Consider the following 27,059-nt stretch of genomic DNA (forward strand, 5'->3'; position numbering starts at 1 on the left):
AAAATTCACAGTTCGGCTGCTGCACCTTGCTCCCAACCCATCAGCTGTTATTACTCGTCGCGTTCTCCTGATGGTTGTTGTTGCTTCTTTATGTTCGATCGTATTCGCTTGGCCTCGCACTGTTTATATCTAACAATTTTGTTGTTGATACATTTTTATCTATACCTGCGAGTTATTTTCTGTTGTTGCCTGTTCCTCTGTATCACTTTGATGTTGTTCTTGTTCTGTGCCGGTGCACCACGCGGATCTCCTTTGCAAATTAGCTGTGTAACTGGCTAAACGAGATTTCCCGTGTAACAAATAAATAAACATTGAATTGGAATTATATTCTTGCATATGCCAATATGTTCAGGAGTTAAAAACCAATGTCGAGGTCTGCTGACCATGAGAGGGCTTCGATTATCACGGTTGACAACGTACAGTGCGTAAGAAGTTCAACATATATGGGAGAGAGTTTGTAGAATTTTTCTATTCCTCCGCTGAAGGAGCGCAGATGACAGTGGCTTACTATATGGTATATTGTTTGAGTTGCATGGCGAAAATTGCAATGTGGCTTGTCTTTAATTTTCCATTCATGGAGACTAACATTGTTTCTTGTAAACAAAATATTGTTAGAAATATTTTATTTGTTCATTACAGCAATAAATACTACAGGCAAACCAATAGTATTCATAATTACAAAGTTAATAGTTGAAAATACGTTATCTTAAAACATCACTCTCAGGATGATTATTCAATATTAACAATATGCTCAATTGATTAAGATTGTTAATGGGCAACATTTGCAATACTCTGCTAAATTGCACATGTCCTCAAAATACCAGACGAAATCAGGAATGGGAGCCCTGATATATCTGCAAACAAACCCCCATTATATCCAGAGACCAAATGCAACCAATTTAAAGCTTGTAATGTTATTTATATTATAAAACTATAAGCCACAATGGAAAGTTAAAACACCACTAAAAGTACCAAAAATCGCAAGTCATTCTGAAACGCACAATCCAATACTAGAGTACTTTATTTATAGGACAATACAGTACTAAACTGGGACAGTATACAGTCATAACAAAAGCTACATTTTAGAATATTTTCATGTATTTTAAAGAAAAATCTTATTTACTTGAGGTCAAACAGAAGAAGCAAAGATGCTGATATAATTATTTGGTTTGAAAAAAAAGAATTTTTAAAAGGTTTGAAATTGATAATTTTCATAGCCATGCATTTGTTTCAACGTTCATACTTCAAAAAGCATTTTAAGTGATATTCCGCAGTGGTTCCCTAAATGCAGCCTCTGATAGGATATGGAAACTGTTATAATCTGAACCTGGATCATTCAAATAAACAGCCTGAAGCTGGGAAATTAAACAAAGTAAAATGTAGAAGTCTGATATTTTAATATGTTGTTTGGTTATGAGCAGAGTAGAAGGCTTTATAGATTTCCTGCTGGGCATGGGTGATGTCTTCTTTTTGCTGAACATACATAAAAAAGGCCCAAATCAACATATTTAATGTCTCCACACATTATGAAACTGCAAAGGTGAAAATTCAATAAAGCTGCTGGTAAGTGAATTTAACTTACCAATTCTTTTAACAGTGTTATCTGCTTAGTTGCCATGGTTTTATTCAATACTTCCATCTGATGAGTATAAGTCAATCAAGTTGTTTAATTACATTTTTACATACGAAAAAAATATCCATCATTCGGGACAGCATGTCTTTGACAGAAAAAGTTGATGATTTATTTTAAACCACAAGTAGTGGCAATCATTTGTTAGCTTATTGTTGGGCAATTATTGCGTCGTACTGGGGTATAATTATTGGGTGTCGTACAATAAGTGGGTGCTCACAGAGCACACACGCATACATAGCAATTATCCAATAATGCAAGTTATCACAACCTAAATATGTTCTAGTTTTGCACATTTTATTCTAAGCTATCTCAACCACAGCAGTAAATCAAACGCACATTTTAATGCCATTCTAATTCTGTCGGACTCACTGTTGAATTCATCATTGTTTTAGCAGCTTCATCTAAAGGGCAGCTCTGGTACCTCTCCGGCAGTGCACTTTTTATTCGGTGAAGTCTGTAAAAATGAAGATGAGCATCCACTTTTCATGATGAAATCTCTGTTGGTTTTATTTTAATATTTTTTAAAGTGCTTGCTGTTACTTTCAAAAGTCAAGGAGAGTCAGGTGTACAATAGTAGTTCCTCTTAGCATCTGTTAATAGTTCCACACATTTAGGCAGTACTGGCCTTATCCCACTTCTTGGTGAAGGAACATGTTACACCGCTTATTAGTGGCTACCTCAAGTTTATTCTCTGTTATTGTATTACTTGTACTCTGTGCTCATGGTGTCTAAATTAATGCCATTATAATATGCGATCGTGCAGACTGATCTGAGACCATAATACGTTCTGAACATAGCGCTACTTTTGTATATTCATCAAAGCAACATTAACTGGCACTTGTGACCCTTATTTCGAGTTCCAGATGAATGGCCCTATAGCTAGTTTCAACAACTGTATTCGTATTCCATTTGTAATATTCACTGAAATCGTTTATATTAAGTTCACTTATAACAAATGACCATACAATAACAAATCATGTGAATTAAATTAGAAGTACAAACCTTTTGTATTGTCTTTCTCTTACATTTGCTGTTACATGAAGCTGCTCTTTAAAAAAATTCTGTGAAATGAATAACCCCACACCCAAAAATTAGCTTTTTAAAATCAGATATTGACCATACATGGACACATTGGAGATGATACACTATACACACCGTAGATTTTTCTTCTAAACTGTTCAGTAAACATATATCCTCTTTTGCATTCTGCAGCTCATCAGCGATGATTTTCTTTAAGCCATTCAGTTGTCTGGTCCTGTAAAAGTAAAAACTATATGAATTTTTCTCACATTTATTTCTTCACATTTCACGACTGCCTTTTAGTTTACGTGTTTGGTAATTTCATAAGAAATCAAAAATGTCATTATGTCACATCATATCGGAGTATACTATAAAATGAGACAAATTATTTGGTGCTCGAAGCGTCGCCTATTATATTATTCTTTTTGAGGCAGTGTTGTTGACGAATGAGCAATGTGCACGTCCATTGAATGTGACCGTCCGCCCGTCTGTCCCTCCCTCCAGTTAGCAAAACATTTAATACAGGATATGATATACACTAGCACTGCAACATGCGCAAGAAACATGGCCAGGGTGGAGGGTGGGTGGCTGGCTGGAGGGTGGGTGGTTGGAGGGTGGGTGGTTGGCTGGAGGGTGGGTGGGTGGCTGGATGGTGGAAGGTGGGTGGAAGGTGGGTGGCTGGATGGTGGAAGGTGGGTGGAAGGTGGGTGGAAGGTGGGTGGCTGGCTGGAGGGTGGCTGGCTGGCTGGAGGGTGGCTGGCTGGCTGGAGGGAAGGTGGCTGGAGGGTGGGTGGCTGGCTGGAGGGTGGGCGGGTGGCTGGCTGGAGGGTGGCTGGCTGGCTGGAGGGTGGGTGGCTGGCTGGAGGGTGGGTGGAGGGTGGGTGGGTGGCTGGCTGGAGGATGGGCGGGTGGAGGGTGGGTGGCTGGCTGGAGGGTGGGTGGGTAGGTGGGTGGCTGGAGGGTGGGTGGCTGGCTGGAGGGTGGGTGGGTAGATGGGTGGCTGGAGGGAGGGTGGGTGGCTGGCTGGAGGGTGGGTGGGTGGGGGGGAAGCGTGACGTCGCCACACATGAACTCGGCTCAACACTGTGGGATATGGGTGACATCACGCAGATTGGCGTGGTGACATCATTTTTCCACTCGCGCGCCAGCCAGTAAAACAAAAAAATATTAATATAGTAACACACAGTATTATTACAAGATAAACTATGCTTTTTTAATGAAAGAAAATAAATTACCTTTGCTCTTTCATTCTTCTCCATATGTCCTTCATATGCTTCCCTGCAATACTTACATAGCCTGTGGTGAATCTTGCGATTTTTGCGCACTTATTCTATTAAATAAAATGTTATTATTTATATTAGGTTATTTAGCATAACGTAATTGTTACAGCAATCAAAATTATTAGACAAAACACATGTAATAGGATGTGGTTCATTCTAAATTATGTTATTCAAATGCATGACTACGAACACATTCTGGCTTTGATATGGCAAATGTATTCATAGTAAGAGGGCACAAATTACCATCAATTTATTTTTAACAGCATTCCCAAAGTCAGCCAAGACTCCTCCAATGTTGTCCTCCACATTTGTATTCATATCACGCTCATTATCTTAAAGATGTAGGTGTGCCTTCACATTCTGCAATAAAAATGTAAACAATGTGGAGCGATGGTAAAGTGGTTCGTGAAAGGTGCAATAAACCCAGAAACTGGAGTGTGATTCCAGGCTATGGCTGGTATCACTCATATCACTCGTCAGTAGTAAATTACATGATTAGCACAGTTGGCTAAGGCACAAAAGAAGCTCAATGTGCATACATGTTAACCGATCATTGGAAACCCCACCTCACCAACCCACACTGACCAGTGTGATGAAGTATGGGAAGGACTTTATCCAACAATGGATTGATAAAGGGCTGTAAATTATTGTTATATAGATTATTCCTTTATGGCATTATGCATAAAATAAAATATCATACCGAGGTTGTAAATGGGGCTTGGCTTTCCTGTTGGAAGTTTGAATAGCTTCTTTGGGAGCAAAACATTTCCCTCAGCTGACTTGGGAGATTGCTCACTATAACCCTGATATTCAAAGACATCTTCATCAGCTCCTATTTTCCTTTTTCTACCTAACCGTGCTGCTTGTGGAGGGTGGCATGGTCCTTGAGTTTAAAGTTAACATAAAACAAACAAGTATAAACAAAAAGGTTATCAATCTCATGTCGACATAATTTAATTCAATTTGTGTCAGTGACATGGCCTAAAGGTAGCACGTTTGTCACTTGTTGCAGAGGATCACAGTTTTAATCTAGCAGCGGCCCTCATTATTTATTCTGGTGTAATAACCACAATACAGTAACATGGTGTCTGCTTCACAGTGTGCATACAAAATGCCCTGATGTTATTTACTAGAGTAACTATTTTAAAAAAGAATTCTTTTATCAGGTACGGCCCATTGAGCTATATAGCTCTTTTCAGAAGCGACCTGGCCACAAGAAAAATCCACGCAACCACGGGGAGAACATGCTCACTAAATATACAGGCGTCAGGGCTGGGATCGAACCCACGACTTCCTCGATACCAGGTGAGATAATTAAAATATTGCCACCGTGGTGCTATTGTATATGAGCGTCACGGTCCAAAATTGCTACATTCGAGAATTTCACGCAAATGACTCAATTGAGCATACATCAATCATCATCCCCTACTGGCAGACTAATGCCCCAGGTCACTATTGGACATTAGACGATCCTGGTCTCTTAAAGTTCTCACCTGGTTAAACAAAAAAACTTGATCGTTAGACATAACAAGCTTACTTTCACAATCTTAGTAAACACACCTTGTGTTTCTTATTAAATGTCTTTATTACTTTACATAGGACTGTTAGGACCAAATCACCTATAAACTGCCCGCTCCTCAGGAGCTAAGCACGGTTGAGCTTGGATATTGTTTGAAGGAGTGACCAACATGCGTAAAATAAGCATCAATGGTCTGCAGGGATATTTACAGACATCTGAAACATGCATTGTTGTACTGTACGTCTATATGTCCACATATGACACAAGGGCTGCATACATGTACACCAAGAGGACAACCAATAGTTTTGTTTACAACAAAAAGTAGAAACTAAGGTGTATCTCATTTTCAAAATATATGGTAATATGCTGATATCAGTTGGTCACAAGCAGTCTTATAAATTGAACATTATGTTGAATATAACTTTTTTTTAAATAGACAAACCTGATTCGTCTGAGTAGCTAATAACCTTCTTATAATTCTTTCTTATGACCATGCATGGAGAGTGTGGGTAATGCAGGGAGGGTATTGGTGAAACTATTTCGTTTGTATCCTAAAACAACATACAAAAACAATGCAATGTGTTACATTTCACACATTGGTACCTATATAAAAATGATTTGGCATTATAATAGCATTGCTCATATTTAATAATAATCTTTATTATCATACTTCACTTGCACAATTTTGTAAAGAAATCGATCAAATGTAATTATAGTGTGTCATTGACTTTTTTAAAGTATCGTGAAAAATGTAACTTTTACTGAAGTATAACCTCATATTGATAGATGGGTTTTATTTGATGATTATAGGGAGGTGACTTTCAAGAATTGTGTGGACTTCATGTCAGCCATAACATTTTGGTCAAGTGTGATTCCTGCTGTCTGCACCTTCAAGTCATAAGTCGCAAATGGAAGATTCCCACCCTTCACATTAAATAACGATGGTAAAAAAACTCTGCATGTAAAATGGCAATTCTATTAGTTTCATAATACAGTCCCATATAATTACTGTATGTTATAACTCTAAATAAGATAGTTAATATATTATATTATTGCAACATAATATAGCCAATGCTCAAATCTCGAAGAATGCACTTGATTTAATCGGATTTCAGAAACTAAGTAGAACTGAGCCTGGATAGTGCTTGTATGGGTGACCACCATGCATTGCGCACTTTCAGATGCCCTTCTGCGGTTGTCTGGAATGCTCTTCTTTCTGGTATTAGGAAGCCACTAAGGCTATGCGCTTTTTAAATCTAGATTGAAAACTGATTCATTCAGAACTGTTTTGTGCAGGTGTTGTAGGCTGCTGTAGGGCTACACTTTCAGAAGGTCAGTTCAACAATATACATTGCACTGTACTGTGCCTCAACATCGATGTTCCTGCCTTCACCAACCTGCACCGACTGACCAGCATAACCCCCACATTCTGCATGGCGTGCAGAAGCCCTCACCCACCAGTGGATTGACAAAAGGTCTGTACATATACACGCTTATATGTTTTGTTCTAATTACTTTGGTGTAAGTTGCATCTGCTTTGTTTCACCTCATGGTTGGACGACTGAAATGATAGTGATATATTGTAGTCCTGTATAAGGCACGGGCTCATTTCAATGTTCATACATGGAGAAGCACAATCTTCAATCTCGTCGGAGGTGTATTTATCTACGAAAAAAAAACAAGAGAAGTGTAAGAGATATACAAGAAGTGTGATGTAAAATTTGTCTAGCTTCATTATGAAAAGTGTACGGAAGAAATACCCATACTTCTCAGTTTTTCCACTGAATCGTCTGGTTTAAGGCAGTAAGACTTTTTATCAGTGCTCGTTACATTGTTTACATCACGGTTTACAGGAGCTCCTTTGTCCACATTTACGTTTTTTTGCACTGTAAGATGATTGTTAAACGTCCTTGATGAAACAGTCTGAAAAATATAATAATGGCACATGTTAAGTGAGGAAAAAGATAAAGAATACTTAGTAAATGTAAAATAGTTATGCATTTCACAAACCTCTGGCGAATTGTCACTGAAAGAACGCAGGGAAAGGAAAATGTCTTCAATATCATGTTCAGACTTGTCCTTGACAACTGTATTTTTTCTCAGTGCTTTTTTTGGTTCCTTTTCTGTAGTTATATATTTGTGGGGGTCCCTTGTAATTTTAGCAGCTGATTGAGCAGGCAATGCATTAGAATGGGTATCCTTCATACTCTTCTTGTTACTTTTACTTGAATTACAGACACTTCTTGAAGCAGAAGGTGCAATAACGTGAATGTTCATGCTCAAGTCAGTTTTTGTAGAAATTGCTCTCTCAGGTGACTTTTCAAATCTTTGATTAAATTCTTGTGTTAAACACAAATCAACATTTCCATGAGACGCAACCTGACCAATGTCTCTTCCTTTTTGTTGTTTTGGGGCAGAAATATGATTACGTGAATTACGTTTTCTGACATTTTCTATTTTTTCTTCTATTTCATGCTGCTTTGTGCAAGCCAAGGATATTTGTTGTATGTCTCTCTGTTTTGCTGGTTGCTGTTTGGAATATTTTGCTCTTGCTGCATCAACAATAAAACATATAAAAGAGACTGTGAATTTATAAATCATTAGTTTCCATCTCACACAGCAATGACTGTAGCTTACACAGTGGTGTGCAGCTGTATATTGTAATTATACTTAAACGTACCGTTAATGGTGAGAAAAGAATGAGATAAAAAATTCAAGCTTACATTCCATTACCGACTTCCATAAAAAGGCAAATATAGGATATTTATTTTCTGCATGAAGCAAATTACCTTGCTTATTCCTTGACATTTTTTTCATAGTTTTTTCCCCATAAACTCTTAATTTGGCCTTGGATTTCTTAGAGACTGATGAAAGCCAACTCATTTGGCTCCGAGGAATACTTGCATTACACTGGGAATCCGAAAGGGTACTGCATTTTCCTTTAGGTAACGTTGGCTGTAAGATAAAAAATATATTAACATACACAGTGCACTGAGCTATGTTAAAATAAATTGCTTTACAGGAACAATTAAAAAATGTATGTTAAGAACAAATATGTACCTCTTTAGAGGTTGGCCTCTTCAACTGCTTTCCAATGTTATGCGTGTCATTTTTGGACATATTCTTATTTGCAAATAATCTAAAGTGACATAACAAAAAATGTTTAATTCACCAACTTAAATACTGTACAACATATTAATTAGTATTCTTAAATGGTATTATATACAAACAAAATTCACGTGAAAAAATACCTTTCTTTACGTAATTGAAAATCGTCATTCGTTGCCTGTAAAACAAAAAAATCACACAATTACTTTCTTTTAGATAATGGTTTCTTTAATTGAGCTACAATGCAATATCTGTAAGATCACAGAACATTTTATGGGTCACATATATTTATTTGGAGAATTGTAATTGTTTGTACCATCTGCAGTGATGACTGAAATGCTTGTTGTATATTTCACGGGGTTTATTTCAAATACATGTTTACGTGCGTTATTAAAAATGAAATATCCAGCTTGGACATTTTGCTTGTGTGATTAGAACATTCAGTTTTGTCTACATATACATAATTTGTATTGTATTTTTCAAAAAGATGATCCAGTCAAAAGGGTTGTGAAAAGAAACCCACGAACATATCTATTTTGTAAAATTAAATATTAGCCACCTTCATTTTAATAATGTGACCTATCAAGTTAAAATTATAACTTTGATGCTGGGATTAAATTATAGAAATATACGTACAGTAATTCCCTGGTTTACATCGGGGATGTGTTCCTGAAATGTTCAACGAATATTGAAACGATGTCAATTAAAGCATTTTACAGGAGATGTGGAAGCAAAGGCTGAGGCGATGGATGAGAAAGGACGGACAATGCAGTCAGGGACGTAATTGTGGGTTGAGGCAACGCAAATCAGATAGTGGTAGTAATAAAGTGATGACGTAAAATGAATATTGCTGTACATACAGATGACAGCCGTGATGGTGTGGTTAGTAGACTGCTATGAACCTGATAACTTCCAGTAAATTGGATTTTTGGCCACAGCTAATACCAGTGGCAAGTTATATCTAAACGGATCCTGGGTGACTCCGTTACTAAATAGAATCACCTAGCATGGATGGTGAAGTATAGTCAAACAACTTCCGTAACTAACACAGTATGGGGAGGCTTTCATTGAGCAGTGGATTAGCAAAGGAATTTAAATAGTATTATAACTATTTATAGACGGAGTCCAGCCAAAATATGTATGCCAAAACATATTCTATTCTGAGATCCTAATTAACTTACATTAACATCTTGCAGTTGGCTGCTTTCAATTTCATCTTCACATCTGAGGTTTTAACAAAGACATATGTGCCTATTAATAGCCAGTACATATATTTAACAAATTGCTTTTGAGGTATATGAAGAAGAATTTAATACCTTGTTTTAAAAATATAGCATTGTGTAACGATGCACTTGAGTGTACATTTAAAATGGATACCTTGTGGTGGCAGGTAATTTGTGAGTTTCTTTTTCATTTACCAATGGCTTCTTAAGCTCTGAGTGGGCTGGCATCCCATTTGGCAAATTTGTATCAGTTCTCCCCTAAAGAGATAAACACAATAGTATATTTTACTCAAGTATGAGATGGCATATTTATGAACAGATATTACACATCCAATTGTGCTTGAAGATGTTTAGCTAATCGTGTAACTTGCCTATTGTGTTCTGATTTTATTATAACTATGACATAAAAACTTTATTACTTGTGAGATGCAGTTTGCATGACTGACAGGGATGAGGGCTGTAATTTAATTACTAATATTCTGTAGCCTCCTGAACACTCAAAAATCATGTTCAGTGTGGCTTCCAGAACATACTAAAACATATTTTATTCCCTTGTAATATTTCGATTATGTTTTCTTGTGGATTCTAATATATATTGCAAATGCTAATTTTGAGTAAAAGCTTTCAAATTTAAAGTTTACCACTCACCACATTACTTCGCATAACATCGTCTACGGTTGTTGTGTGGCTGGCACTAGGCAAAATATTAACTTGAGTTGTAGGTAGTTTCTTGCGCCCAAGATGCTCCAGACTAATCGCAAGTGCATTCCGAAGTATTTCGTTAATATCCTGAACATCAGGTGTATGGGCAGACTTTGGCTGACAAGATTCCACCACATTATCTTTTATAGTCTTTGAGTTTTTTGGTAGGCTTCTTTTAAGATTTGCTGAATTAGTTTTACTCTCGTCCCTCACTGTGACAAATGATTTATCTCCTCCATTTATTACTTCTTTTGAACTTTTGGTAAGATTCATTGACAGTCGCCTTGCTGTAAAATGGAGAAAATACATTTTGGTTGCCCACACGATTAAAGGCTTATTATGCACATTTATAATATCAGTCAAGCTGTTAAATATGCAATGTAATAGATGGCTTGCAATTGATCACATCAAGACATTGTACATTTTCCTGGGTGTGGATGTCTGCCGCCCTACCTGGTGCTTTAACAATTGTAATTGTGTTATCAACACTATTTCTATTATTCATATTTGTTTTATTCGGGAAATGAATCCTGTAAAAGAAAATTTAAACAGGTGTTACTTAAGAAGGTGACGAACAAAACATAGAATATATTTTAGTTCAAATACATTTCTCACAAACTGGGCTCTATTTTTGTCACACCAAACATTAGGCCTATGGCTGCCAGTGGTGAAATTCTAGCTAAAATTACATTGCTAAGTAAATGCAAGCATAATTACCACCTCTGGAACCTTTTGACCATTAAATGAGATGTATGCAAGCCTATGATTTTGTATGCGAAATAAATAATTGGTAACTTGGATATTACACAGAGGATAGAACATTATGCATTTATGAATAACTTACTTTGACTGTCCTGATTGGTCAATGAGTAAAGTATCTGGAGCAACCTTTCTTTGCTGCTCTTCCAACTTATTGGAATTTGCTGAAAAACACACACCACAATCAACCAAACATCAACAATTTCAAGTCAAACACATTCACTGCACGCATGCAAGTAAGACATATCCTTACATCTTTGTGGGTTGACATAACCTGCAGGTAATGATAACTGCTGCTTTTTTGATGAGTTGGTAAAGTCAAGTGGTAACTTCCTCTTAGTTTTCGATCTTGGTGATGCTGTTTTTGGCAAAGACAAAATATCAAGTGAATCATAAAACATGACAAAGCAATAATGTGTTTAGAAAATGTTACTTTTACATCATCGTATAAAAAAAATTACCATTTAATCCACCACTAGCTGTTTTTGATCTTCCACTGAAACCGATGGGTACAGAACTGCGTCCCTGTTGAAAGAAAAAAAGGCTCCATAAACTCAGTCATAAATTACATTGCACATGTGTGTTGCAAAATGCATACACAATACCGTTGTATTTGATATACATTATAGGTTCATCCCGTTATTATGTGAAATAGTTTTAACCAAGTGGAATGTTTCAGTTATTTCAATTATGTACTTAATACACCAATGGAAAGCTATGTCAAGTATGAGAAGTATTCCCATGCATAACAATGAGTGTTACAGATCTGGTCAGTGTAAATACAATTAATCCACCTGCATTACTACTATGACAACTAATGTAAGGCATTAAGTAACACAGAAAATAAAACCTGCTGTTGGATGACCATTGAGGCAGACGCGGTAAGTTTAACCGATTTCACCGTTTGCCTCAAGCCCACATAAACGTTTTCTTTTCTACTAAAGTTCTATAAACATGAAAGTGAAATACAATGGATATTGCTTAAACACTGTGACTTACTGATAAAAAAAAACTAATTGCATAATTCTATACATAAGATATATAACAATATGTGTAACAAAGGAAAATACTAACATGTGCTTTTCCAACACTCAATGTGGTTATAGTTTCTGTTTGTACTTGAGACCAAAGACTTTTGCTCCAGTCATTATGATCTGTGGTGCATTTAGGATCACTTGTTAAAGTCTCAGAATACAGATCTGTTTGGCTCTCTGGTACAGATACCTAAAAAAATAAAATTAGTAAATATATTATATAAAAAACGTGTTTTTAATCTTTCCACACATTGTATTTTATTTTGCATTAGGTACATGCATTTGGGAAAATTAACAATTGTAAGAAAGTTAAAGTTGTATAATGAAAAAATAGTAAATGTCACATTATGAAATAAGGCAATAAGCAGACATTACATCATAACACAAAATATTACTACCACGTGTGGATTTCCTGAAGTTATCATCTTTGCTTCTGATACCTTCATTTTGGTTTTAATATTCTGCAAAAAATACACAATTCTGTAATTAATGTATGATTGGAGCACTTTAAATAAGTACTTATTACATTATGTATTTATCCACACATGTAATCATGAAAACTGTCAGTCACAGAATACTAACCTCACATTTGGATTTTCCATAAACCTTGTACACTATGTCCATTAAATTCGGATGATTCTTAAAAATTATTTTAATGCATTTCCCTTCAAGGTTGCAAAATGTTACATTCTTTGAGAAACAAATAGCAAGAGCTTGGAATTGAATCTTGAAATCTGAAAAAACAGGTGGACATTTTTCCATTTACTGAACTATGAAATGCTATTGTAAAAGTATATATTTTTTACGATTTTAAATAATCAGTTCACAGGAAATACACATTAATTTATGTTAAAGTAACGTAAAAATGACAGCCACATTTCTGCAACAGTAATCTACGTTAAACTATTTAATTTTTATATTACCAGGTAAGGCCCACTGAGCTATAGAGCTATTTTTCAGAAGCGACCTGGCTGCAAATAATAGCTCAACAAGTGGTTTATCATGTGGAAATGTATTGCAGCCAAATACTCTAAAACTCAGGTTTCTAAATGTGGTGAAAAAAACGAAGGACCCTGTCACCACACGATGCATTATTGGATAGCAGAGCTGACAAGTTGAACATGGTCGTTGAAGTTAATGTAACTTTACAATAATTTCTCTACTAAATCATTAAATTTCCATGGACTTTTTGCGACAGTTTTTTATTTCAATGTTTTTTCAACAACAAGCACTTACCAAATGAATAGTTTGTTACCATTTCTTCTGGTAGACTAACAATTTCCCAGAGAGGATCCTAAAGTGTTTAAGGAGCGCATAAAAAACAAATGTAATTTGTTCTAACACATATTATTTAAAATGTAACTTTGTTATTATAATCATGATTTTATTTAACATGCATTTCATTTTAGAGTACTTACTTGCGTTAACTGACTTTCATCAATCGCATAGAAAGAAATCCTGTGGCTGCCAATATTAAAATCGATCCAAAATTCTTCAAGCCTTTTATCATTTGGTTTTCTGAGCTAAAAATGGATTCAACATTAATATATATTACGTAAATAGATCCTATTGAAAATGAATTTCACGAAAAATAACACAAATGTACTGTGATTTCTTACCTGATACTCGTCGAAGTAGACACACACACAAGGTAATGAATAAACACTGTGGAAATAAAATGCACAAGTTATTTATTGTTTCAAAATACAGCATTATTGTACATTCACAGTCGTTAATATCTTGTGTAATACCTTTGTTTTTCTCCCAAAGATTTGTTCATGGCATTTATAAACTTTCGACCATCCTGTAAAGAAAGACATGACTTGTAACGGACCAGAATTATGTTTAACAATACAATACGATCAGCTTTCAGATATCATGCTTCAGTGGTATCCAGAATGATAAGAAATTATATGCTGAAGTTACAATTTCAGAAAGTCGAGGAATAGCAAAAAAAATACAAGCAGATTGATTTAATTTTCAAGGAATTTGAAATTCTAATTCCCGAATTTACAAGCAGTCCACATTAAACGTTCAAGCAGTCTTGATGAATTTCCAGGCAGTGTAGTTAAATTTCGAGTTGTGCTCAACAGTCAGAATCATGTCAAGCGTTTTATCTTCATATAAGAGTTTATAAATTAAACCATAAAAAATATAAAAGCTTACAGTTTCAAATGCTGAATCCTTTATAGAAGTAAAATGACTTTCTATGTTCTTGCTTTTGAACCACATATGTGCCAAGTTATATCTTTTTTTCTCACTATTCAACCTGCACAGCGATTCGACCAATGCCACTTGCATTTCATAATCTGCAATGTCAAAAAGGTTTACCGGAATATATATACAAAACAAAAGTGTGACATATGCTCAAAAAAATACTGCAAAAGTGAAAATAAAATTTCAAAACCACTGCCTTACCCCCAGCTATTGGAAGCAGCTTCGCCCACTCCATTCTTATGTCACAATGGATATGAAAAAACAAGACAAAACATAAAAAGGGTTAAAAACACCATGAAGCAACATACTTTTTGCTTTTTTTTACGTATTATATGATTGAGATGTTAAAATTCAACTGTGGGATGGATCAGAACAGCCAAACCTACATCAATGTTTGTACACTTGCGGTGGAAGAGAGCTGTCGCTTTACAGCTGAATTTGTTTGGTTCAGGACCATGTTTAAACTTCGTATGGCCTGCATTTGGATTGAAGACAAGAGTAATAATTGTTCGAAAAGAAAATGTAAAGTGACATCATTACTTATAAATATAAAAACAAAATGTTTAACAGGCATCCTTACCTCAATTCGACAGGAAAAATGAAAGGCATTGTTTTGAACAACAAGACTGGTTGGAAGTAAAAATGCATCCAAAACTTCTCTGTTCCCTGTCGATGAAAATGCAAAAAAAAGTATAAATGTATTTTTTGACGTAAAAATGATCTATTAAACATTGGAAATTAACTTTATAAATGTGTAAATAATATATTAAATGAATTACCTTTTTGACTGTATTCTGACACCGCCTAACATATTGCAAAAAAAAGCATTATTATAACAAATTAAAGCTGCAAAAATATGTTTATAACTGGATATGCCATTAAATGTATGGGAGAAGAATAGTTAAGATCTTACCACAATTGCATCAAAAACATCTTCAAGTAAAGTTGTAAATGACTCAACAGAATTTAGATCTGATGCGTTCACCTCTTTAACGTGCTCAAACCACTCTAACATGTAATGACAAAATCAAAACAAGAAATCGTGACAATAAATCGGTGGAAATAAGCAGATAATATACCTCCTCTCCATCTGTCCGTCCACATTATATCTGCCACGCAGTCTGGACAGGGTTTGACATAGCGATTGGGCACTGAATATTGAAACCAGAACGGAGTTTGCTTGCATTTAACTAATGCCATGACACAAATCACTCTTAGAAGGCCGTTTGGCTGATAATGTGAGGATAACGTTTTATTTTTGAATTGGATAGAGATATGGCGATGAATATTGTCGGCTTATTTGTTACCTGTAATACATTTTTATTACAATTTGTATTTTTTGCAATCACCTTTGCACACAATATTTTCTTTACCCAATATTTGACATTTCAGTTTTATTTGCAGAACTATGATGCATGCATCCCATGTTAAATGTTTTGCTTAAATAATACCACACAACCTAAAGCATTCAACACGCCACACCGGTGATGAGACTCAGAATGGTGAACTGGTCTAAAATTTGCCTGCTTTTAGAAATCCAAAGGCAAAACATTTGCCCAGTTAACCCATAATATTATGAACCAATTTGTGAGTGTTGTTAAGCATTTTCAGCATAAAGGTGTACAATAGAAGTGAATACCGCCTCGTATATGTTTCATAGTCATTGATACATTTTTAGTAAATTATTTGATACAATTATATTAAAATCCCATTCAAATTACTTATACTAGTGTAGGGGTGTCAGGGGAAGGATTCCCACCAATAGATGGGTTAGTGGGAGGGGTGATCGAAGAGATATAAGGAGAGAACGGGCGGGAAGAAGGGGCCTTTGGCGGGAACGAGATTGGGACGGCTGGGGGACAGGTGTGGATGGAAGGAAAAGAATAAAGGACGAGACCCCTGCAATCTGGTGTCGGCTCCTACTTTACATCTGGTGGCAGCGGTGGGATCTCATGGCTACAAAGAAAAATCCCCGCGGGAAAGAGCCAAGGGAGGAGGAAGCAGGGGCCGGGGATCCTTCCCATCCCGGGCAACAAGGGGGCCTGCTATCAGAAGCAGCAGCAGGGGGCCCGGATCGCCTGGAGGACACCATGGAGGACCGCATGGCCCGCGTGGAGAGGGCACTCCAGGAGCTCCTACAGAGGCTCCCTATGGGGGACCCGCCAGCACCGGGACCCCCACCCCCACGCGTACTACGGGAGGAGAGGCCACGGGACCCGGAGGCCGACCAGCCGGCCGGGCAACCAACCTCGTCACGCCAGCCGCCGCCGGTCCCGCCAAAACCCCCAGGGCTAACCACCCAACAGGGAGAGCAGGTGGCCGGACGGCCGCGTCGGCTGGGGCCCGTCGACAAGTTCGTGGCTGAGGAAGAAGACTGGGAGGAGTTTGTCCGCCGATTCGAGGCTGCCTTCCACGCTCTCGAGTGGACAGACGAAGAGGCACTACGAGCGCTGCCATCCGTTCTGGGCAAGGAAGCACTCGCCTCTTACACCTCCCTTCCCTCGCACAGCAAGACCACGCTACAGGCGGCCTACGAGGCTTTGGGGGAGATCTATTGCCCGGCGGAAGGGGCCTTTAAACGGTTCCAGGATCGCCAGCGAGGGGCTAAAGAATCCCCTTTATCCTACAGGGGTGCACTGCTCGTGTTGGCGAGGAGAGCTTTCCCTCGCCTGGCTGAAGAAGCGCTCGAGGATCTCGTGGTCGAGCACCTCATCGCCTACGCTTGCCGCGCCGGCGTTGTAATGCCCGTGGTGACGCCGGGGGAACGCACCTCGCTGTGGGCTGCCCGGACCATCCAAGCCCACGAGCAGGTCATGGGCCGGGCGCCACCCGTGGGCCCGGTGGCTGGCGCGGCGGGGGGGAACAGCCGAGCCGTTGCCGCGGCACTACTGGGTCCAGCGACACCAACCGCCGAACCTGCACCGTCGCCACAGGCTGCCTGTGGAGCAGCTGGGGACGGACCCCCGACGTCTGAGACGGAGCCATCGCTACGGGAGGTGTACGCGGCGATCCGGGGACTGGCGGAGCAGAGGGACCAGGGGCGCGACCAACCGCCGCGTCGCTGGCAGCCGCCTCTACAACATCGCGCCGAGCCCCCCCGACGGAACGCCCCGTGGGTCTACCACCGTTGTGGTCGAGAGGGGCATGTGGCGAGGGGGTGCCGCACAGAGCCGGAGGCCGCCAACGTTACCTGGAACCCGCCGGGGCCGAACGCCGACAGGATCCAGGCGAGTGACGCCTTCCCGCCCGGCCTCTCGGTCGGGCCGAGCAATTATAATTCCGACGCCGCGAACTTACCGGGAGTCTCCTCGGGGTGGGCGCCGTCGGTGTCGTTCCCCGGTCCCCATTGTCCGGGTCGGGGGAAGGGAATCGCGCCGGGGATAGCGCCGGGGCCTGGGATTGCGTCGCGACCAGGGGTGGCGTCGCGACCCGGAGTGGCGTCGCGAACGGACGTGACGTTGCATCCGGGAGTGACGTCGCGGCCAGGAGTGGTGTCGCGGATCGCGCCGGGAATTGCGCCGGGGCCGTGGACCACGTCGGGGATCGCGCCGGGGCCGGAGACCGCGTCGGGAGTCGCGCCGGGGCCGGAGACCGCGTCGGGAGTCGCGCCGGGGCCGGAAGGGACGTCGCGGGCGGACGTGACGTCGCGGGCGGAGGTGACGTCGCGGGCGGAGGTGACGTCGCGGGCGGGCGTGGTTTCACCGGCGGGCGTGACGTCGCGGGCGGGCGTGACGTCCAAGGCGGGCGTGACGTCGCGGGCGGGCGTGACGTCGCGGGCGGGCGTGACGTCGCGGGCGGGCGTGACGTCGCGGGCGGGCGTGACGTCCCGGGCGGGCGTGACGTCGCGGGCGGGCGTGACGTCGCGGGCGAGCGTGACGTCGCCGGCGGGCGTGACGTCACCAATTGCCTGCGACGCCGGCGAGTTGCCAGGGGCAACGGCCCGGGGGCGGAGGCAGCCCACAAGATTGACAGTGCGCCCTGAAGCAGTTCCACGGGCCGCCTCACCACCGCTTTGCGGCAGATTGAGACGGAACCAGGGGGACCACGCCCCCGTGACAAAGGGAAGGGAGGGGAGAAGGGAGGGGCTCACGGGAAGGCCCACCCCCCAGTCCCCACTGCCCCCTACAATGGGGGGGGCCCCCCACACCACAAGGGGGGCCCATCCTACGTCACCAAAGGGGGGCAATTTGCACCACACAGAGAGCCCAGCCCGCAACCCAGGGGTAAGCCCACACTATGTAACAAGGGCGCGTTCACCCTGCTGCGACGCACTCCAAAGGGAGGAACCCCATCTTCAGTCCATTCACATCCATCCCCCATCATTTCACCATGCACCACAGGATAACGAGACGCCGCCTGGTCAGTGGCCGGACTCAGCCACACAATGGAGGAAGCTGGCAAGGCGGGTGGTAGCGGCCACGTCAGGAACCTCGGTCCTGGTCGGTGAAATCGCGGGAGTGTCGGCACGTATCTTGGTTGATACGGGGGCATCAGCCACGATCATCTCGAGCACCATGCACGAGATGCTGCCGGATAAAATCCGACCTTTAGTCCCCGTCAAGACAACGTTCATTGCAGCAAATGGAGGCAGCATGGGCTTCCTGGGCCAGGTTGAAGCCCCGATACAGATTGGGCAGCTTTCGGTAGCAGGACCCATCCTTGTCTCCGCAACATTGCCCGTACCCTGCCTGTTGGGGACGGACTTTCTGAGGCGGATGCCAATGAAAATCGATCTGGCCAATGGGCGGGTGGAAGTCCAGGGAACGCATCTCCATTTCCTAAAGGCGGAGGGAGCCAGCCGGGGAGTACCCTACGTGCAGGCTCTGGTCAGTAAGTCTGTCTCCATTCCCCCGGCAGCCCAGATGCTGATTCCGCTGCAATATCGGTCTCCCCTCGTGACAGCCCGACCAGACTCACCCATCCTGGTGTCTCCGGCATCAGCTGCCATGGATCGCCATGCGCTGGTGGGGGCCGAAACTATTGTACAGAGGAACCAGCATCTGTTCATTCAGGTGCTGAACATCTCCGATAGAACAGCGACGGTGCAGGAGGGAACAGTTCTGGCCCACGTTAGTCCCTTGTCACTAGGAGCCCCAGGGACAAAGCCCGAGCTTGTAGGCAGCATCAGCCAGTCCGAGGACAGAGGGGCCGAATCGTGGATGGACCAGCTGGCGGGGCCTGAGCCGGGATTGCCGCCCGACCAGAAACAGCAGCTGCACTCATTATTGCATGAGTTCTCGGACGTGTTCAGCCGGGGACCGTTCGACCTAGGGCGCACAAATCTGTCGCAGCACCACATTAACACGGGAGATGCCGCACCCCTGCGCCAAAACACATATAGAATGAGCCCAATGGAAAAAGGGCACATTCAACAAGCGGTGCAGGAGATGCTGCGGGCCGACATAATTTCTCCATCCTCGAGTCCCTGGGGGGCACCGGTGGTCCTAGTCAAGAAGTCAGACGGGTCACTGAGATTCTGTGTGGACTTCCGACGCCTCAATGCCGTCACGCTGGCCGACGCATATCCCCTACCACGTATTGACGACTCATTGGATGCACTGGCGGGAGCAAAATTTTTCAGTACGCTGGATTTATTGTCCGGGTTCTGGCAGGTCCCACTAGACGCGGACTCCCGGCCTAAAACAGCGTTCCGGACACCACAGGGCCTGTTCGAGTTCAACTGCCTGCCTATGGGCCTCCAGACTGCGCCGGCGACGTTCCAACGCATAATGGAGTTGGCCTTAGCAGGCCTCCAATGGGAAACGTGCCTCATCTACCTGGATGACGTCATTGTCTTCAGCCGATCATTCGAGGAACACATTGACCGATTACGTCAGGTATTCCTGCGGTTCCGGAACGCGAACTTGAAGCTCAAGCCGTCGAAGTGCCACCTTATGCAGTCGTCGGTACGCTACTTGGGCCACGTCGTCAGTGAGTCTGGAGTGGCTACAGACCCGGAAAAGACGGCCTGCGTGAGGGCCTGGGCTGTTCCCACAACGGTTCCAGAGGTACGCCGGTTTGTGGGTTTCGTTTCTTATTACCGCCGGTTCGTACCCAACTTCGCAACCATTGCCAAGCCCTTGCACGTGTTGACGGCGAAGAACCAGAGGTTTTATTGGGGCCCTCTGGAGGAAGAGGCATTCCAGCAGCTGCGCTCACGTCTGACAGATGCACCACCATTGGCTTTTCCGGATTTTGGCCTCCCCTTTATCCTGGACACGGACGCCAGCGATGTGGGCATCGGCAGTGTTTTGTCGCAAGTCCAGCAGGGTCGCGAGGTGGTTATCGCCTATGGTAGTCGCGTGCTTTCATCAGCGGAGCAGCGCTACTGCGTCACACGTAGGGAACTCCTGGCAGTCGTTCACTTCGTGCAGCAATTTCGACCCTACCTGTATGGTCGCAAATTTACGGTCCGCACTGACCACGCGGCCTTGCAGTATTCGCTCCGCATCGACCAGCCTTCGGGCCAGCTGGCCAGATGGATAGAGCGCCTGCAGGAGTACAGGTACCAAGTAGTGCATCGCAAAGGGACCAGACATGCCAACGCAGACGCATTGTCCCGACTGGCGCCCCAGGGCCCTTGTGCATGCACCACAGGCGGGGCACGCTGCAAGGAGGCGAGGCCGGAGGGGACAGTCATCGCTCCCGTACGCACGGCGGAGGACGCACAGGGTGAGGTCCAGCTGACCGACCACGACCTGGGGCTGACCTTGGACGATTGGCGACGGCTACAGCTGGAGGAAGCCCCACTGCGAACGCTACGCGCCTCAGCAGAGGCAGGGGGGGAGGAGTACATCGTATGGGAGGACCTCCTCATGCGATGGGACCCGACAGGGCGCCGACGATGCCTGGTAGTTCCGGAGTCGCTGCGTCAACAATTGGTTATGGACGTACACGGCCGCCAGCTGCTGCACCTGGCGGGGCGGAAGACACTGTACACATTACAGAGTCGGTACTTTTGGCCAGGTATGACCGCTGATGTGCATCGATGGGTCGCTACCTGCGTCGAATGTGCGCGGCGAAAGCCGCCACCCCGGGTAAGCCGGGCGCCCCTACAGCCCATCACGGTGACCAGGGTCAACGAATTGGTTGCGTTGGACATCCTGGGACCACTGCCGGTCACGCCACGGGGAAATAAATACCTGTTGGTCGGAGTCGAGTACTGCACGAGGTGGCCGATGGCGTGGGCCCTCCCGGACCAAACGGCACAGACCATCGCCGATGCCTTCGTGGGAGGCTATGTCCTTGATAAGGGGGCACCGGAGCGGTTGCTCACGGATCAGGGCAGGAATTTCTCCTCACAGCTATTGAAGGACGTCTGCTCTATCCTGGGCACTAAAAAGGTCCGAACATCTCCGTATCATCCCCAGACCGATGGGATGGTAGAGCGGCTTAACCGCACCATAGCGGCCATGCTGTCCCAAGTGGTGGACGAAAACCATTCCGACTGGGACCTCCACATTCCATCTGTCTTAGCGGCGTACAGGGTGGCCCCACACGCGGCGACGGGGTTCTCGCCGTTTTTCCTGATGTACGGACGGGATCCCGTTCCGCCTATTGAGGTGCAGTTGACGGACATTCCCGCAAGAGCCGACGCATGGCCGAAGGCACTAAAGACCTCCCTCATTTATTTGAGAGAGGCCCGCCAAGCAGCCGAGGCCGCATCGGCCACGAGCCAAGAGAGTAATGTACGGATACGGGAGAGGACAGTGACAGCCAAGCCCTTCAAAGTCGGGGACCAGGCATGGCTACACTGTCCTCAGGTGCCGGTTGGCCTCTCACCAAAGCTGCACCGACCCTGGAAAGGGCCGGTCGAGGTCATTAAAGCACTCCGACCGCAGTGCGTCCAGGTCCAACTGGGTAAGCGACGATGGTTTGTACACCCCACCCGCCTTAAGCCATACATCTCTCCACCGTCATCTTCACCAACATCACCACCAACATCACTGCCAACATCATCATCATCCCTACCCAGGCCAAGGTCGCCGACCACCACGCACCGACCGGCAGGGGGTTCGGTGCCCTGTGTTCCCTTGTCACCTACAGCACCCCATGTGAGGCCTGACGGAGCGGCGGCACGAGCGGGGGCCGGAGAGACAGCGGCGCCGGGCAAGGCGACACCAGCACCACCGAACCAGGGACCGCGACGAGAGGGCCTTCGAAGGAGGGGGCCGCCACGGTCATCTGCTGCCTGTGGATGTCCGGGCTGTTACGGGATGCTGGCTGGAGACCTGGGCAGGCCGCGCAATTGATTTCGTTGTGTTATGTTGCATTGTATGGTTGTGGGGGGGGTAAGGGCTGTCGTCACTGTCAGTGGGGGGAGGCATGGGGAGATTTAAATGGTCCATGGGGGAGGCAGAACCGAGGACGGTTATTTTTTTCTCCGGGGGGGGGGGTGATGTAGGGGTGTCAGGGGAAGGATTCCCACCAATAGATGGGTTAGTGGGAGGGGTGATCGAAGAGATATAAGGAGAGAACGGGCGGGAAGAAGGGGCCTTTGGCGGGAACGAGATTGGGACGGCTGGGGGACAGGTGTGGATGGAAGGAAAAGAATAAAGGACGAGACCCCTGCAATCTGGTGTCGGCTCCTACTTTACACTAGAAAGAACCAAAGAGTACTTATACTTGTTTTAAACCGCAGATACAACAGCGAAACACTACTACAAAACTGTTGACACTTATCTTCTGGATCAGCCCTTGTTCAATCATAAAAGAGAAATTCTCATTAGTGGGAATAGAGAAGTAGCAAAGACACCTCATGACGAGTGCAATGTGGTCATATTTTCCTCTATGTATATCCTGAAAACAGAAAATAAGAAAACATGTTTACAGGTACAAATCACGTAGTTTTTGTGAAATAAGTTAGTGTCGCGAATTGTATACTGTACTACCTTATTATAGGGTAATACAACTCATCACCTACATTTCAAATACTAAACGGCACAGCAAAAATATACGACTTGCCAACTTCCCCTCTTGCCAATAAACATTCTGTAGATGTCACCTTCCCTCAAAAACTGCTTACTGGCATACTAATAACGTGTTGACCACACATTAACCGTTCATACAATTTAAAAGTGTAATGGAAATGCCTATGGTAAAGAGATTAACAAATGCTCTCACACTAACACTTGTGCTTTGGAAGGGTAGTTTTTGTTACCTATATTGCTAAATACACAAGAGTTTTCAATTCATTGCTCAATTTAAGAACTATACCGTTGTTTTACTTACCACATTAACTATATTATCCAAAATTGACAAAAGGTTTTCACTGCAGCGGCAGTCTATGTCGCTTGGTTTCATTTGGAGAGCATCATCAACAATTTTAAATCCATTTTTATTTAAAGCTTCCTTTAGGCAACACTCAAGCTGTGAGAAAGAAAGATAAAAAGCGTCCATTGGATTACACTGGCATGCTTTAATTGAAACCAATGTGGGAATAGCATACATTTTGAAAATAATAAAGATAAGAGTTTTTTGGTGAAGGAAATGGCGTGTGTTTATTGGCCTTACAGGTAAATGCAGCTCACATTTAAACCCAAATAAAATGTCACGTGCTACTTGCGATGACATCTTCAATATATTCTGGCCAAAGGCTAGTGTGTACATTTTACGTTTCTCGGTCTTTTCAAACTGGCGCATACAATGCAATTACTGTATCGTTAATTCTCAACGTCATTCATTGTAATCTCAACTTTTCACCACTTCCCAATGTCTGACATGTAAACGAGAGAAAGTTCCCCATGAAAATAGGTCCAAACTGTACTGCAGTATAATTTGGCATGAATGTACACGGCAGCATTTATTGGGCACAACAAAAATGGATGTGCAATTGCTCGTGGTAAATAATGGTCCTCCTTACCGAGATTTTCACATCTTCGTGTGTTTCTGACATGTTCAATCCAGAATGACGCGTCTGGCATTGCAAAGTGAACATTAAAACAGACGTTGTTAACGTCAATTGACACCTTCAACTGCAAACAATGCCGCTTATAAAAGGCAAAACAGAAGGCCAACTACTCTGTAGAACTTAATGGAGGTGTTTTTACTGGTTGGAACCTCCTGGTTACACCAGCCCACAGGGGATTATTGTGTCAGTCGTGCAGGGAGGGGCTGGGTGGGGCTGGGTGGGGGCTGGGTGGGGGTGGGAGGGTGGGGAGGGGCTGGGTGGGAAGGGTGGGGCTGGGTGGGGAGGGGCTGGTCACCCCGTGGTGCTCTTATAAAACTCAACGTTTAACCTACTCACGCCGGCTTGTACCCGCCCTCACAGTCGGGCATATTTGCGGAATACACCACGCCGCCGTTGACCCTGGCCATTGACCGAGCAACCCAACGTTCCTACCAGCTCCCTCCGCAGGACAATGTGTTTTGGATGGTTTAACAAATCACCCGCAACGCGTCCAGTCTCGCCGGATCTGGGAAGCCGAAGCAGGGTTGGAACCTGGTCTACAGGAGGTCGTGGGTTCGATCCAGACCCTGGCGCCTGCTGTACATGTGGAGTGTTCTAAGTTCTCTCTGTGATCGTGTGGTATTTTTTTTATTCCCCCCCCCCCCTCCGCATTTAAATTCAACATCACTCGTAAGATTATTTTGCCGCTATAAATGTCCACATGATGATAATCCACTTCCGTTTAGCAATATTAGTGGCCAGGTCGCTTCTTAAAGCGACCTGGCCAATGTCACCCATAATACAGGTTTTTTTTTGGGTTAGATCGCGTAAATACATAAATGTGTCATGAAGCCCGCCACCACCCGACACAGCCAATTCGTAAGGTTTGTCACAAACAAAACATGCCAAATCGTTACTAGTTCAGCACACCGGTGTTGGGAGAGTAAACCCACAGCAACATTTAGAATTCATTGTACGTTTCGCCAATAATTACAACTGCATAATTTTTTTATTTAAAGCTTTCGTGACTGCAGAGATTAATATTCTTGGTTCCTTCGGCAAAGTCACGTAGAAGGGAAATAATAAAAGAAAAAAATTATAAAACAAAAATTCTCACGTTTCGACTGCAACACAAGCAATCATAATCAGGTGTGAAATCCACAGCAAGACATTTTTGCACTATACACTACACTATACACTACACTATACACTGTTATACACTACAATACTATACACTATATACTACACTATACACTACATAATACACTACACTATACGACACTACACTATACACTACATGTCTTGCTGTAGATTTCACACCTGATGATGATTGCTTGTGTTGCAGTCGAAACGTCGTGAGAATTTTATTGTTTTATATTTATATTTTATTATTTCCCTTCTACGTGACTTTACCGAAGTAACCAAGAGTATGAACGTTATACCTGTCAACCCATACAGTTTAGCAGTATTCTTCTTATACACGCAAAGTTCAGGTCCAATACGGCGTACAGACGGTTCGATCCGGGCAAAATAGTGATTGTCTATTTGTATTTCTCCTTTATTGGACTTTGTAGGATTAACTTTAAGATTTATAAGGGCACGGGGTGACTAATAAAGTCTGAATTGTTCTCTTATAAAGATAAGGTTTGACAGGAATGCAAACAGCAACAGGCGGGCAGTCAAGAGGTTCATTAACACATTTATATTTACACGATCTAACCCAAACAAAACTATTATGTATATCGGTGTCGAAGGCGTCCTTACTACGTGTTAAACTCATAAATATAACTTCGTATACCGCCTTCACTAACCTGCTATGACCTGTGTGGTGAAGTATGGTCAAAGTGACCACCACGATGACCTCATTCGGCAGTCTATTAGCAACAAGGGCTGTAGAGTATACGTATATTAAACAGTGACGTTCAAACATTGTAAATACATTGTAAATACGTCGTAAATACGTTGAAATCCCACGTGTGGCGTAAAAAGTAAAGGAATTAAGATGATTTAAATATTGGAATGTGTCGCTGTAGGGCACTTCGACATTCACTTCTCTACGTTTTATATCACAGGACTGTATGAATAGAGCTTTGATTTTTTTTCCTAAACGCGAATCACTTTAAACTACTTAGTTGAGGAAATAAAAATTTGTGAAATTATAAAGTTTATCGTCTATGTTTTGATTCTGAGGAGAAAAAAAGAGCGATTTCTTTTCGTTTCACCGGAAATCAACGTCGCAAATTTTACCATTAGTAACACAAAACTAAACGACAATGATATATTGCGATTGTTTACCTTTAAATAAACTAAATTCTAATCGTTAACAATATGACGTGACGATCAAGAGGCCAGTTTCATTGCTGAGGGGAAAGGGAGGGGGGCACGTGACAGCCCCGCCCCTCCCTCCTTAATTTGGCGGGAAAACCACGCACGTGGCGCGCGCATGCGCACGACCCCTCCACCCCCCCCCCCCAATCCCTCCCCCCCTTGCATAAACAGCTGTTCGACTTTCAAAATACATTTTGCACATTTTACGTAATAAAACAGGTGGTGTTAAGGCGTTCAAACACAAAACAGAAATATTTTGTAAGAGAAGCAAGTACTGCATTAAGCACACGCGATACTTGAGGTGAACATGCGAATAAAACATGCCGTGATTATTTATGCAGTCTTAA

At 43.2% G+C, this 27,059-nt stretch overlaps 2 protein-coding genes across 6 annotated transcripts; one reads left to right on the plus strand and one right to left on the minus strand.

Moving 5' to 3' along the window:
* Positions 1–1,168: 1,168 nt before the first annotated feature.
* Positions 1,169–26,780, minus strand: LOC133349161 (synaptonemal complex protein 2-like). Of its 5 annotated transcripts, none has more exons than XM_061562409.1 (42): positions 26,680–26,780; positions 26,196–26,274; positions 24,358–24,411; positions 23,727–23,864; positions 23,176–23,294; positions 15,409–15,508; positions 15,275–15,299; positions 15,076–15,161; positions 14,882–14,970; positions 14,697–14,731; positions 14,445–14,587; positions 14,030–14,082; positions 13,898–13,943; positions 13,697–13,801; positions 13,515–13,572; positions 12,861–13,012; positions 12,680–12,739; positions 12,319–12,468; positions 12,095–12,190; positions 11,706–11,769; positions 11,498–11,602; positions 11,330–11,408; positions 10,939–11,015; positions 10,432–10,772; positions 9,938–10,041; positions 9,742–9,784; positions 9,197–9,229; positions 8,704–8,738; positions 8,513–8,591; positions 8,242–8,407; positions 7,463–8,004; positions 7,219–7,375; positions 6,999–7,117; positions 5,895–6,003; positions 4,634–4,816; positions 4,177–4,293; positions 3,889–3,983; positions 2,789–2,888; positions 2,636–2,694; positions 2,003–2,087; positions 1,583–1,639; positions 1,169–1,473 (listed from the first exon to the last, which is right to left on the minus strand). In XM_061562409.1, exons 3-36 carry the CDS (start codon positions 24,388–24,390, stop codon positions 4,262–4,264), a joined length of 3,756 nt encoding a protein of 1,251 aa, XP_061418393.1. In that variant the 5' UTR covers positions 24,391–24,411; positions 26,196–26,274; positions 26,680–26,780; the 3' UTR covers positions 1,169–1,473; positions 1,583–1,639; positions 2,003–2,087; positions 2,636–2,694; positions 2,789–2,888; positions 3,889–3,983; positions 4,177–4,261. The 5 variants fall into 5 exon arrangements, with proteins under 5 accessions (XP_061418393.1, XP_061418391.1, XP_061418395.1 ...); XM_061562407.1 differs by having other exon boundaries at positions 12,677–12,739; XM_061562411.1 differs by lacking the exon at positions 12,095–12,190 and having other exon boundaries at positions 12,677–12,739.
* On the plus strand, positions 16,293–22,680 carry LOC133349160 (uncharacterized). Its single transcript, XM_061562406.1, has 2 exons — positions 16,293–17,722; positions 22,542–22,680. The coding sequence occupies exons 1-2, from the start codon at positions 16,448–16,450 to the stop codon at positions 22,551–22,553; spliced, it is 1,287 nt and encodes a 428-aa protein (XP_061418390.1). The 5' UTR covers positions 16,293–16,447; the 3' UTR covers positions 22,554–22,680.
* Positions 26,781–27,059: the final 279 nt, after the last annotated feature.

The sequence above is a fragment of the Lethenteron reissneri genome, chromosome 29, assembly GCF_015708825.2.
Source record: "Lethenteron reissneri isolate LAM-NWPU_2019-01 chromosome 29, ASM1570882v1, whole genome shotgun sequence".
Taxonomy (NCBI): domain Eukaryota; kingdom Metazoa; phylum Chordata; class Hyperoartia; order Petromyzontiformes; family Petromyzontidae; genus Lethenteron; species Lethenteron reissneri.

Bases quoted from the DNA above. Each gene is read 5' to 3' on its own strand.
- LOC133349160 (XM_061562406.1), top strand. From the start codon at position 16,448: ATGGCTACAAAGAAAAATCCCCGCGGGAAAGAGCCAAGGGAGGAGGAA.
- LOC133349161 (XM_061562407.1), bottom strand. From the start codon at position 24,390: ATGTCAGAAACACACGAAGATGTGAAAATCTCG. The intron at 12,191-12,318 runs GTTAGTATTTTC...TCATGTTTATAG, and splicing joins TGAGTGTTGGAAAAGCACAT to AACTTTAGTAGAAAAGAAAA. The intron at 8,408-8,512 runs GTACATATTTGT...TTTATCTTACAG, and splicing joins AGAGGCCAACCTCTAAAGAG to CCAACGTTACCTAAAGGAAA.